General features: G+C 38.1%; 1 protein-coding gene across 1 annotated transcript in view; it reads left to right on the top strand.

The window, feature by feature from the left end:
- Positions 1-11,009, top strand: part of LOC138049976 (lamin-B1-like) — a 13,681-nt gene extending 2,672 nt beyond the window's left edge. The window contains exons 2-10 of the mRNA XM_068896466.1: positions 866-1,148; positions 1,544-1,723; positions 3,605-3,730; positions 4,594-4,814; positions 7,776-7,959; positions 8,415-8,522; positions 9,047-9,166; positions 9,814-9,894; positions 10,265-11,009. Coding sequence (XP_068752567.1) covers positions 866-1,148; positions 1,544-1,723; positions 3,605-3,730; positions 4,594-4,814; positions 7,776-7,959; positions 8,415-8,522; positions 9,047-9,166; positions 9,814-9,894; positions 10,265-10,297 — 1,336 coding nt within the window. The 3' untranslated portion in view covers positions 10,298-11,009. The remainder of the gene's footprint in view (positions 1-865; positions 1,149-1,543; positions 1,724-3,604; positions 3,731-4,593; positions 4,815-7,775; positions 7,960-8,414; positions 8,523-9,046; positions 9,167-9,813; positions 9,895-10,264) is intronic.
- Positions 11,010-13,555: the final 2,546 nt, after the last annotated feature.

The raw sequence follows: 13,555 nt of genomic DNA, 5'->3' as shown, positions 1-13,555 counted from the left end.
TTTGCACCTTTGACCACAAACCCTTGCATTTCAAAAATGTGTTCTTCTCCCTATTTGAGAGCTGCCTTGTGCGTTTGCTTCAGGCTCACTGCGGGAGCAAAAAAACAGAATTTGATGAAGTTGTTTCTCAACAATTCCACTGAGCTAGTCATGAGTTCTAATTTGGGGAACAAGGGTGGTGCACTGGTGAGAACACTTGCCTTCCACAGTGTGGTGTGCTTTCAGTTTTTGGACTCCATGTCCTATGTGGATTGATTTTTTTGGATCTTTACTTTGTTGTAAAAGGTTTTTCTGTGGGTGCTCTGGTTTTAGCCCTCCCACAAAAAACTAACACTGATTTCATTTGTTTTAAATTCATGCGATTGTATTTGATAATGGTCTCTCCCATAATTTAGGAGAGTACATGGTGTTTAGCTTAAATAAGGTTGAAATTTTGATTAGGTGATATATTATGTAATTTTTTTTCTGAGTTACCGTAATTGTTTTCTTTTCTTTTCTTTTCCTCATACTTGCTACGTCAACATCTAATCTTACTTAGTTTTATTACCAAGGTGATTAATGAAAATTCTGTGCACTGATTGGTGGCACTTGAGGTGATTATTACATGATAATCACCAAAGAGATTTTTTTCGAAATGGCCGCAAACCTTTTTGTTGAAGTGACAGATTGTTTTAAAGAAAATGCTTATTTTTGAAATAATCACCTATGTAATTATACCAAACAGTAATTTATTCACCTCAGGATTGCCGAATATCAGTGAATAAAAACCTAGACTTCGTCTTGGTTCATATTCGCCATTATTCACCTCGCCTTCAGCAAATGATTTATTGTTACAGCACCCTTTTTCTTTTGTTCGATCTAATAGGTTAGATAAGGAGGTTGCAGCACATAAAAAGACTGATGATTCCTTGAAGGCAGCACAGAGAAAGCTCTCTGACAAAGAATCCCAGCTGTTAATGGTAAACCAGGAAGCAAGGAGCCTTGAATCAGTACTACAAGAGTTACGCAAGGAGTGCCAGGAACTTAAAGATTCTTTAGAGTCTGCAAAATACACCCTTGAGCAGGAGACGCTCACAAGAGTGGACCTTGAGAACAAATTGCAGTCAAAGGAAGAAGAACTTAGCTTTAAGAAGGAAATGTATAATAAGGTGATGAGTTTTTCTTTCTCTTATGTCCATGTTGATATCCTAAGGAAATGTACTGTACAGTTCATGTACCTTGCTTGAGATTACATAATGCAAAATAACGTAACCTCAATTCACATGGTGGCATTGTAGTTAACCTATCCTTTCCACAGATTGGCTAATGTCACTATTTTTGGCAAATTCTCTATCGATTTTAAAGTTGAATTTCAGTATTTTGTTTCTTTGCAAAAAATTTAATGTCAATAATGATCTCTGATTTGTATTATTTCTTTGTGTCTGGTATTCATTATCATAAACAGGGACAAAGAAATTGCAAATCAACCTGGGTTCAAATCCTTTTGACCTGAAATTAATTTTTACCCATAACAGTAACATGCAAATTTGTGTTTCTTCTACAGGAAATTCTTGACATTCGCTCACAGTTGAAAAGTGTTGAAACACAGCACATTAAAATTGCATCCGATACCAAGTCACGATATGAAGGAATATTGGCTGAAAAGCTCCAAGAACTGAGAGAATTGTATGATACTGAAGCCAAGCAATACAGAGATGAAACAGACAACCTTTACAGTTCCAAGGTACCAAAACAATATACCGTATTTACCCGTGTATAAGTCGACCTTTTATGGCCTCAAAAGAAGCTCCAAAAATCGCCCTCGACTTATACACGGGTCAAAGATTTTGAGCCAAGTTCCAGCTAAATAATTTATTCAAAATTAACATAATAATGTTGTCTTGGGCATAACGAACGCAATGGACAAAAGCCGACGTACATTGTAGAAGACTTCAAAATGAATGACAAAAGACTTCAAAACGAATGTAAGCAATTCCAGTTGAAATAAAAAAGGATTTGTCCAACTCTAAATGTTGAAGATACTCACAAGCACAAATCTGAAATAGACACTGGAAATTTTCGTTTTCCAAAGGCGGAAAGCTCTATAAGGCATTTCTGTTTCTTCGAATAAAACACGATCGTTCAACGGCTTAGTAACCTGGCGCAATACCTCGTGTTTGCGTGCAAGCATCGTCACTCGTGTTTGCGTGAAAATGCTGGTTGGTTATGATTGTTTTTTATTCTTTATACAAACCTGGCAGATTTAAATGCTTTTGCAAACTTCGTATTGTTTGGTTTATGAGTTTTGTTTTGTTTGTCATTTGAGAAATTGTAAGTCAAGGACCAATTAAACCTTGCACATTTTCGCATCGTTCACAAGTTATTTTCAAAGATTGACTCCTGCTTCTGTGATGTTGCATTGTGCTTATCCTCTAAAGCCCTTTATCCTTGAACAACGAAACAGGTGAGTTTGAAGTTTACATGTTCGATTTTCAGAGAACTTTTTCGAAACTCAAGGACAAAACGCCCGCATATACAATGTGTACAACAGCTGCTGAACAACAAAACTATTAAGCGCTTGAGGCCCTGATTTTTTTGTGCATCCACATTTCCAGAAATCGAAGAATACAAGATTAGTGTCCCATGAACATTTGACAAAGAAATTAAGAAATTGCGTTTTTTGCCATCAAAAATGGGGGGTCGACTTATACATGGGATCGACCTATACACGGGTAAATACGGTAATGGTTATTGTTGTTAAGAATTTCATTTTGAATTATTAAAAAGTGAAAATGTTGTGTTGACAAGTAGAATCGTCTGGCATTGGACAGAGTGAAATCTGTTAAGTCTCACTCACAGAAGTCAATGGGTTCAGAGGGTGCGGTAAGGGCTACAGTGTATATTGAAAATACATTTTATTGTCTTAATCTTCCTGTAGCTTTTCCTTTCCTTTTCCTTTAAAAGTCTTCAAACTTTATGAAGGCAATAATTATTGTTTACTTGTCTTCAACCTTATAAGGTAAAGCATGAGTTGAAATGATATAAATAAAGCAGCTGTTCTAGCCATAGTCAACTTTGGTGTTCCTAACTTGAGGGAAATTTGTTGAGATCAGTTTATGCAATGACCTGGTCTACTTTAAGCCATTGACTCCCAGGTGTTCCCCATTGACAAGTAAAATCGTCTGGCGTTAGACAGAGTGAAATACTAATTGGTTCAGGCCGGCCTGGGAGTTCAAGGGTTAAAGAAAAAAATATATATATCAACAACAAAGAGGCTCAAACACAGATTTTAAACAGAATGGAAGAGCGATGACCCAGTATTTTATTTCTTTATTTTTCTATGTTTTAAATGAAAGTCAGCTGAAAAAATTCTCTGTTATGCCATACAAATTTGTAGGTGTATGCAAGATATATTATGGTGGATAATTTGCTTTGGAGAAGGGCTAATGCTCCAAATGTCAGCTTTCAAATTTCTTTATGGTGGTCATTCTATCTTATCAGCCCAGTTGATCAACCCATTTCTTTGTTTTGTTAAGTATTCATTGGTTAATTTTAATTGATTTAGTCTGCAGAATCATATTCCTTGAATTAAGAACTGAAAAAAATCCATTCTATTGCTTGTTAGTATGATGAATTACAGAAGATGTCTGCCAAAGACTTGGAAGAGCTCTCAGTGGTGAGAGAAGACAAAAGAACGTTGTCCATCACAGTGGAAAATCTTAAATCTGATCTTCACCAATTACAATCTAAGGTAAAGTCCGGAATTAAAGTATGGCTTAACATTTTTGAGAAATATTAGTTAAATGAGGGTATGATATCGGCTTAAGGTCATTCCTTTGAAAATGACATACTATCCAGATTTTTGTCAAACTTGACACAATTGATATTCATACACAGGACATTAAAAAAAATAAGATACTGTATGCCCTTTATTTAAAGTGTTTTTTTACCGAATTACACAAGAAGCATTCGAAATTTGATCAATCAGGAAAGTTGTTGTTATATAGCAAAAGCTAATGAATATTACTGAGAACTTGAGGCTACTTGTTTGTCCGGGCTATAATTTTTAGTAAAGTGATTTCAAATTGCTCGATCTTGCAAAGAAGTGTAAGCAAAATGGGCCACCACAGTCATCACCTTGCATTTACATGTAGTGTCTGGCTCCAAATGCAGTTTCGCATCATTTACATGTAAATACTACAACTTTTTTTCTCATGTTTTCTGTGTACCTATTATGAGTAAATATAACCATTAAAAGGGGGAGTCACCATGCTCGTTTCGGCTTCAAGAGGATCATTTTCTGCAAAAGGACTGGGGCAAGTTCAAAACATCAGCTTCTTATCTGAGAAGAGTTATCATGAGTGCACTTAATAGCATAATCTTGGTCCTTGCCTCTAAATGCAGTGTTACTATTGATGTAGAAAAAGGTAAACTTGTAGAAAAGCAAATAGATGGGGAGATTCTTTTCTTAGACAAAACAATTTGGTAACATTGCTTACATTGCTTGTATGTAGGCTTTACTTGAAAAAATGGTTTGAAAAACTAAGTTGTAAAAGAAACCATGATATTGAGTCCTAAGAATTTGCAATAAGGACATGTACGAGTTTCTTTAAGAATGACAGCCTGGTGCTGAGAATTGAAGATTTGGAAAAACTGCGAGCTAGTGACCAATCAAGTGCTGATCAAGCCATTGCCAGTCGAGATAACCAGATAAGAGAGCTGCGGAAAAGAATGGACGCTACCCTTAGGGACTATGAGGACCTCATGGGAGTTAAGACTGCCCTTGATATTGAGATCTCAACTTACAGGAAAATGCTAGAAGGAGAAGAATCAAGGTTTGTCAAACATATAATCAGATTCTCTTACATTTGTATTTCTTTGTGGGGTGTGTGTGTGGACAAACAATGAATAGATATGAGGGGCAACGTGTAGGAAGAAACACAAAATATCAGTATTCAGTATTAATAATAATAATATTAGTATTAGTATTATTCCCACAAAATATCAGTATTCAAAAACCCACCGCAAAGTTCGACACCCAGTGGGCTATTTCAGGGCTCGAGACTAACTTTTAGCTCACTAGCCGAGTGGCTAGCTAGTATCAAGTCTGATTTCACTAGCCAAATCTAAATTTGCAGTAGCCAGTCTCGTCGTGCGCAATTTTATTCATTAATAAAAACTATCACGAAAAAAATTCCACATTTGCAAACACAACTTGCGCTTTTAGGCCAATTCTCACAGAACCGTTGCCAAAACTTTGCAACTCACAAATGCACTGGAGTACGGAAAACGAGGAATAAAGTAAATTAAGAAATAAACCGTACATAGAACTAAACTGCTCGTTTGGAAGTCTGTGGAAAGGCTGTTCCTTTGATTATAGCTATTTGCGATTGAAATTTTAGCCTGAAAGCGCCATTCTACGCATGAAGCAGAAAAGCAGCGGAATGCGGGAAAATAATATCTTAAATTAGATATAAAGGAAATGCGAAAGGACAGACTTGCCCTCATATACATGTAAGATTCTTGTTAATAGTTTCAAACAGCAATCTGTGCGTTTTATGATTGAATGGTTTTCGGAGTCCATTAATATTCGGCGGCCACAGTGCTCGCGAGCAAGTTTTCTCTCTTTTTTATGAGATTCACCATTCCTAGTAAACCACCAGGGAAGTTTGGTGACAAAGTTTCATCGTTAAAGTTACCATGTTGTCAAGGGAAACTTGCTTCGTTTCCAAGAGGAACTTTTCGAGGTTTGACGTCATTTAACTGGTAACGGTCGCCAATTTGAATTTACCCGTTACCATTTGTAGATTTTGGCGGGCTCGTCACTCGTGACGTCAAGGCCCTAAAAATTACTCTTGTAAACGAAGGAAGTTGCCCTTGACAACTTGGTAACTTTAACCTTACGATTTTCATCAACTGAGAATCGTAACCTTACGGTAACTTTAACCTTACAATATTCATTAACTGAGAGTCGTAGTAAGTCGCTCCATATTGCCTGTTCCTTTTTTTTAATTTGAAATAAATTGTTTGGATTCAACTTATAAACAAGCACGTGACCTCTTCCCACGTCATACACGGAACAACGTCGCAAACGGTCACCTTTTGCGTTTTTGTTTGCGATCCTGTTTTCCATATGCGTGATTGCTTTACGCAACTTGATCTCTTTACGTCTTAAGAAAAGGGCACAAAAATAAAAGCAGAGTTTGTTTTTCCGTCGTGTTCAACTTCTTATGTTGGAGTTGTTGCGAAGAAGAAGGCAGAGAGGAAGTGTCAAGAGAAGTCAACAATTCTGGGTCCGATACATTTTCGAGGAGCAGCAACGGCTGCAGCATAGGCAGTATCGAATTGTACTGTAGGACATGGCTCTTTGTGATCAAGAACTTTACTACAGGTATATTTGGTGGGTTATTCCCTTACGATATTCATTAAATTCACACTGTTTTGAGGAGTATCGTCATTGCCACAATCGTACTCTGACTCCATTTTCATTACTTATACTTTCCTCTAATTCGTCAAAACGTATCACGTGCACAAAAGTATCGTCGATTGATCGCAAACAATCACAAACAGTTTACGATTGTATTCCCATATCGCTGTTTCCTCGCTTTTGCTTTGCTACTCGTCGCCAACAAGACGTAATGATAGAAAATTTTGTATCTCTTGCGTCTTGTTTGCGATCATCGGCGAACATGAAAGGTGTTTCACATTGTGCACCGGTGGCTCACTTGGTTGAGTAAGCAGTAAGTAAAAATAAAAGAGGAGAAAGTGCTGCCTTTGCAATTACATCCACAAATGGTTAGACTTTCAAGTCTTGTCGGATAAGGACTATAAACCGTAGGCCCGTCTCACAAATATCTTCCATGTTCATTACCGTAGTTCCCTGTGGGACGTTAAAGAACCCACACACTATTCGAGAAGAGTTGAGGATGAAGTTCCCGGTGTTATGGCTGTCTTCTGTGAGTATATGGGTGGGTGGGTATAGCAGGTCCACATCAGCTGAATAGCTGCCAAAGCCTCAACCTGCTTAAACAAATAACAAACAATAACAAACAATCAAGCTCTCGGAAGGTGCTTGCAATTGTTTGCGACGGAGTGGCACGCTTATGGAAACAGCAGCCGAAAAGTTCCGCATGATTTCAGACGTGATTAATCGTTCTTAACGTGGCGTGGGGAAACTGTAATCCGCGTTGGTTTCCTCTTCAGTTTTTTTTTTTTTTGAACTTGTTATTTTCTAAGGCAGTAAATTCCATATAATCCGCCTACAGTTTCTGTTGTTAGTTTCTATTTTCTCCTTTTGCCTTATCCATGAGAAATAATTTTCATTTATGTTTTCGTCCAGAACTCCACTGCTTCACAATATTTACTAGCCCCAATGGCAAGTGGGTTGGCTACTAGCCAAAACTGAAATTTCACTAGCCTGTGGCTAGTTGGCTATCGTTAGTGTCGAGTCCCTGTATTTACATGGCAGGTTTGAAACACAGGTCTCATTCCACATGCCACTTGTAACAGGTTGTTTTATGTATACCAAAACAACCGAGAACATTCAAATTGGCTAACCTTAGCCCTAAACACTGTTTTTAGGCCTACTAAAGCCTTATGAAGCCTAAGTTAAACATTAGTAAAGGTTTTGTAACAAGTGACCTTTACTTTAAATCTGTTGCTGTTTTTAGCATTACACCTGAAATATGGATAAAGTTTTAGGTACTGTACTTTTGTGGAAAAGTGATATCCTGTGAGGTTTTTGCAAGTGAATATTATGTAATGTCATTTATGACAGTGAATATGTTGATCCGTAGATTAAATATTACTCCACCTTCATCACCTGTGTTTGGATCCCCTAAATCCAAAAGACGGTCTGTCAAGCGAGTGCGTACAGAAGAAGAATCCGTAGGAACCAAGTATTCTCACCAAGGATACATTCAAATTAAGGAAGCTGATGCAGATGGCAGATACATCAAGTTATTTAACAGTGGTTCTCAAGTGAGTGCTTGCAAGGACTGTCTTTCTTTCCTTTCTTTATAAGCTGGGTATATAAAGTGTCATTCATTCTGTGAAATGACAGTGATCAATGTACGTGAATAAGTCATTACGGGTAATACTTTGGTACTCTCTGTCACTGTAAAATATTGAAATTATGGGCAAGTTCTTGTTATCAGGTATTCTCTCATCCTGTTGTTTAGTTAAGGGGTTTGCAACAAGTCCCATTCATCTTCATTTTTCTGTTTCGACAGAAAAAGTGAAATGGATCTCGGAAAGTTTGCTTCAATTTTCATGAACACAGGAATCTCATCTTGGCTGAAGATCAGGATCTCCCTCAATGCTAGTTAGAGAAAATACGTTTTTATGACCCTGTGGAATGAACTTAGTGAACAACACGGGGGTATGGTGTAAACATTGGTTTCTAATTCAAGGTGTTGCTTTGATTGTCATGTCAGGATTTTTCTCTTGGTGGTTGGTGTTTGGAAAGATCAGTGGATGGTGAAACTGCAATTACCTACAAGTTCACTCCTAAATATGTCTTAAAAAGTGGCAGCTATGTAACTGTAAGTTGAAGTAAAAAAAAAAAAATCATGGTGAGGTTTTAGTCGATGCACTGTCCTTCAGTTAACTTGGGGTTGCTTTGTTTTCCCATTTATGTTCTTTCTGCTAAATTGCACTCTATGTAAAATGACCATCCACAAAAATACCTTTTTTACTCAAAAAGTATTCATAGTTATGGAGAAAACAATACACCATTTTAAAGCTTTAATATTAATAGTGTGAGTGGTAGTTTAGCCTGCGAGGAGAAACTACCACCGGAAATACGTCTACGTTCGCAGGCTAGTGGTAGTTGGGTATCACATCTGGCAAAGCGTATTGGAAAATTGTAACTTACCCATTTGCTATTCATTCCAACATTACTTTTGTGGGGAAAAATATCCAAACAAATCAAAAAAGAAAAAAGACTTGTGTAAATGTAGAATTGTTTAATCCGATATTCAGCCATGGAACATTTCCCTTCGTAAATCATAAACAAGTGGATTATGCCTTGTGGTGCTTACAATGGGTATCCCTTCTTGGAATGCAGGTTTGGGCATCTCAAGGTGGTGGCCAGCATAAACCCCCTACAGACCTGCTTTTTAGACAAAAAGCAAGCTGGGGAGTCGGCAGGGAAACGCGTACGGTACTGAAGGATGCTGATGGCCAGGTTTGTGACTGTGTTTGCAAGTTTCCCAGTGAGGATGATGAAGGAGAAGTCTTTCACCTTAAGCTTCTCTCAAGTCAAGCTGGTGTCAATTTTAATTATTCAGATTTTCGTTATTTTCGTAACATGTACAAATGAGCAGAGCCAAGCAATCCATTAGTATGGAATAATGTAAATTTCAAAGTTGTAATAAAGAAATGTGGCATTAAAGAACTAATCATGGCTAACAGGAAGTCTGTTTCTCTCACGTAATGTGTCGCAAATAGCAGAATTAAATCAGAAATACTGTAGATTCTGAGAATGAAGCATGGTTAGTCCAAGAGCCATTGACATCAGTGATGGATTTGCTTAAAATTCTGCATTGAAGTGGAGTTATCCAATGTGCTTTCTTATCTTCAATGACCACTAGTGAAAGGAGCCTCTTTCTAATGTTGAAGCTACTAATGTCACGCTGCATGCTACTGATACTACTAGGATGGCAGGGTGTCTCATTAATTCTGCTTTTTTTGGCAATGCTGGTTTGCTCCCAATAAGATGGACTTTGACCCCAGTTTTCTGGGAACACGCCTACTCTATATAAGCTTGTAAAAGCAGACAAAAATAATAGTAGTCATTTTAAGTTGTGTGGTGTTCATATTTTATCAATACAGGAGGCAGCTTCTGCAGTGAGCGAGGAAGTGAGTTTCATTCAGACTGATGTGACTGACAGCCACCCCGTTAGAAAGGGCAATGTAAGTATGGTCCTTTGTCGTAGTAAGCTCTTGGACAAATATTTGGGTAATGCAGCGGCCTACTTTAATGAATTTCATTTGGGATTGTCTGCTTTTTTTTTTACTAAGTGACTTAAACCTTCCTCAATTCTATTTTTAAATAACAAGGAATATTTTATTAGATAATTTATTAGACAATTCACATTCAGTTTAAAGTTTATGCAACAAATGCTTCTGTAGACAATCACAACTGGATTTCTGTTTGAGATTTTACGTTTCTCCATACTAGTATGTATTTGACCAAATGTGGTTCACATCTCTTTTGATAGCAATGCATGTTTCAAGTAAGTTGTGATAATGGCTTGCTTCCTCTTCTTTTTTTCCTTTTTAGGGAGAAACAGCAAAAGGTTGTTTAATTCAGTAAGAGTATTTTCTCAGCAGAGCCACGACCAGTCTCCAAGCTTTCAGCTAGTCTTTCGTATAATAAAGCAGCTTAAATTTTTTTGGTTTATATCTGTAAAGTGTAAAAATATGTCAAGGATGTTTTTATAATTTTTTGTAACACTCACAAGTACATGTTAAATAGGCCATCGATTTTTTAACAAATATGTTCTTGGACAGAATATAATAATCAAATTTGTGGTACCTTTTGCCTTATTAATAGTAGTTAATTTTCTAACTTTTGCCAGAGTATTTAGCTCTAAAGCTCCCAGAAGCTATATAACCCATTATGGTTCACCAGCAAAAACTAAAGGAACGGATCCCCTCAACGTTGTGATAATGAGCACTGTTATTGAGAGAAGACAAGGTTAAATCCGCATTATCTCTATGGCAATAGCATTTCTGTTTTGCTGTAATAACATAAAGATACTAAAGATACATCGAGCTACCAGTATAAGAGCGTATTGAAATCTTCATTGCCGTTCGTGTAACGTTTTTTTGTTTGAAACGATGATACCTTCGTTTTTTTTAAATAGGCAAAATATTATGACCTTAGTTACGCGTATGCAGTTCATGTCTGGGTGAAAGTTCTAATTTTACCTCTAAAGAGACCATTTTTAAAGATATTAAGAATGTGACTTTAAAATGATTTAATTTACACCCATGCGGTCAATAAACTTTTAAAGGTGCGGTAATTTGTTGGAGTCGAACCTTCTTCTAACCCCGTCTCGCCCGGCAAGCGGCCGTACAATTCCTCTTATCTGGGCGGCTGCGGCAACGCAAGAAAGCAATAATATTATTGGTTTAGGTCTAATTCACACGGTACCGGACGAATGTTCTACCCGTTAAAAAATTTGACGGGCCATTTTGTTCGCATGGAACCCTGCAATATTTTCGATCTGTTCACACGGAACCGTTCATGCGCAGAGGTGGTACTTTACGAAATCCAAAATGGCGTCAAGAAAGAGAAAGGCTAACGATAGTAGATGAGTTCCACGCATGCATGCAACCACGCCTTTGCCGTGCCAAAATTTAGACGGCCAAGGTGTTCACAGCGCGCCGGTTAAATTTTCGATCGTACCGGCAAAAAATTCGTACCCGATTTGGTCGATTAAATTTTTTGGAGCGGCGAGGCGTCTAAATTTTCGTGCGTTTAGCGTGGTTCCGTTTGAACGGAACCCCTAAATGCACGAAATTCGTCCGGTAAAGTGTCAATAGGGCCTTTAGAGATAAAAAAAGGTGTGTGCTGCACGTGTGGAACGCGTTTTTGTACATTTCTTTTCCGTGGTCTGCAAGCAAAGAAATTTAAGGTTTTGACCACAACTTGAGCATCCAATTACAGGGAATCTAACATTCCCTATCTTTACCTCAAAACCGTCCGTACCAATCCAGTTGTAGGTTATTTTGCAAATATTGTACAACGTACACAAGATGGAATAATTGCGAGATTCTTGAGACATCCCAAAGCTTTATTTTGAAGTGATGGTTCTGTCAATTCCAAGCCCTCACATTCACTCCCGAGCGTTTGTAGGGCATTCTTCAAATAGATCATCACCGGTACAGACCCTATGCAAAAATGGCTGGCTTTAAATTATTCTTTTGTTCATATTCAAAATAGCCCAACTAACCTCGTTCGGGATAAGAAATTCTTTAGAATTTTTGTCTCAAAAAAGGGACATTCTGAAAAGCATCGCTTTCTGTCGTGTGTTAAGAGCTCCACTTGCTCCATCGATACTTTTGCATTTCCTGGTTACCCCATTTTGAAGCTTTAATAACACAGTCTCGCGCGACATTTTTTCGTCATTCCCCCGTCTCTCCTGCTCTCTTAAGGACGGTGCCTACTAATTCAAAGGTATTTTTGCTCAGTTTATGATTATGCAGGATTAACAAGTGTTCATGAAATCCAAAAATAAAATTGGGGGTAACCACGTATTTTTCAAGGATAATTGATGAATAATATTTGTGAAAAGCTTTAAAATACAAGGCAATGTATGGCGTTCTTTCACAAATTGAAGCTTAATTTTCTCTTTAAAATGCCTGGTTACCCCCAATTTTCTTTTGGGATACCAAGAGTACTTACTAAGATCTACTCTCTCCGGATAGTTTTAAACCGCTCAAAAATATCCCGTTATTAGAGAGCTTTAAATTATAGGACGAGTACGACTACGAATACGAGATTTTCTCATAGAACAACAGTCAGCGTGCGCAAACCAGCGTCACTTTGGTGGGAAAAACGTGATGCCGTCGTCATTTTAGTACGAGGTTTTGCAAAAATGTTGTCGTGTCAAACAAGTTAACAACAAGGTAGCAATTTTGGCATTTTTCGATTAGCAAAAACACTCAGTTACCAGCAATAAGAATAATTGAGCAACCTACACTGCTAACAAAGAGTAAGATTAATCGTCCGGGTAATAAATCTTTGTCTCGGGTTCTTAAGTCTTTTCTCTAAAAACGGCCAGTCAAATTTCGTACTCGTTCTCGTCCTCGTCCTAGAATCTAAAGGTCCCATTAGTACCATTAGTAAAGCGGCGGCTATACGAGCGATTTTTTGCTTGCGCCTGTGCTGCGATTTTTTTCAAATTTTGTCACGTCGCCTGCGCGCGAGGGTGGCTACACTTGTGACCAATCTTAGCGACATATTGAAGGCCGCGAATCGTATACTTCAAGAGACCTGGGCACTATAAACAAACTTTCCTCCTTTGATTTCATTGGCTCAATACTCTCTAGTCGCGTCGCAAGTGCGGGCAAAAAGTTGCAGGGTGGCTACACGAGCAACTATCTCTGCGATGTTGTCGCGAAAGTTTCAACTCTGGTGACTTTTTTCTTGTGACATTTCAGCTGTTCGTGTCGCCAGTTCAATGGTGGCTACACTTGCGATTTTCATCCCACGCTGGCGACACGACAAATTTTGAAAAAATCGCATCACCGGCGCAAGCAAAAAATCGCTCGTGTAGCTGCGGCTTTAAGCATCACCGATAGGAAAAATTAAACCCGAGTACAGTCAACTCCCGCCTTGTGGACACCTGGCTATTACGGACACCCCGCTATTACGGACAGCAGCAAAATCCCCGCCGAAAGTTACAGACGTTTGACTGAAATAAACTCCCGCTATTACGGACTCTCGCTACTACGGACTTACGGACACTTTATTCGGTCCCAACGTCACAATTTTATTGTTTTCTCTCTCGTTTTTCTCTCTCGTTATAGCGGACACCGAGCAGTATCTTGGAATATTTGCACA

Source organism: Montipora capricornis, chromosome 5 (assembly GCF_036669925.1).
Source record: "Montipora capricornis isolate CH-2021 chromosome 5, ASM3666992v2, whole genome shotgun sequence".
Lineage (NCBI taxonomy): Eukaryota > Metazoa > Cnidaria > Anthozoa > Scleractinia > Acroporidae > Montipora > Montipora capricornis.
This window is presented reverse-complemented; position numbering and strand designations above follow the sequence as displayed.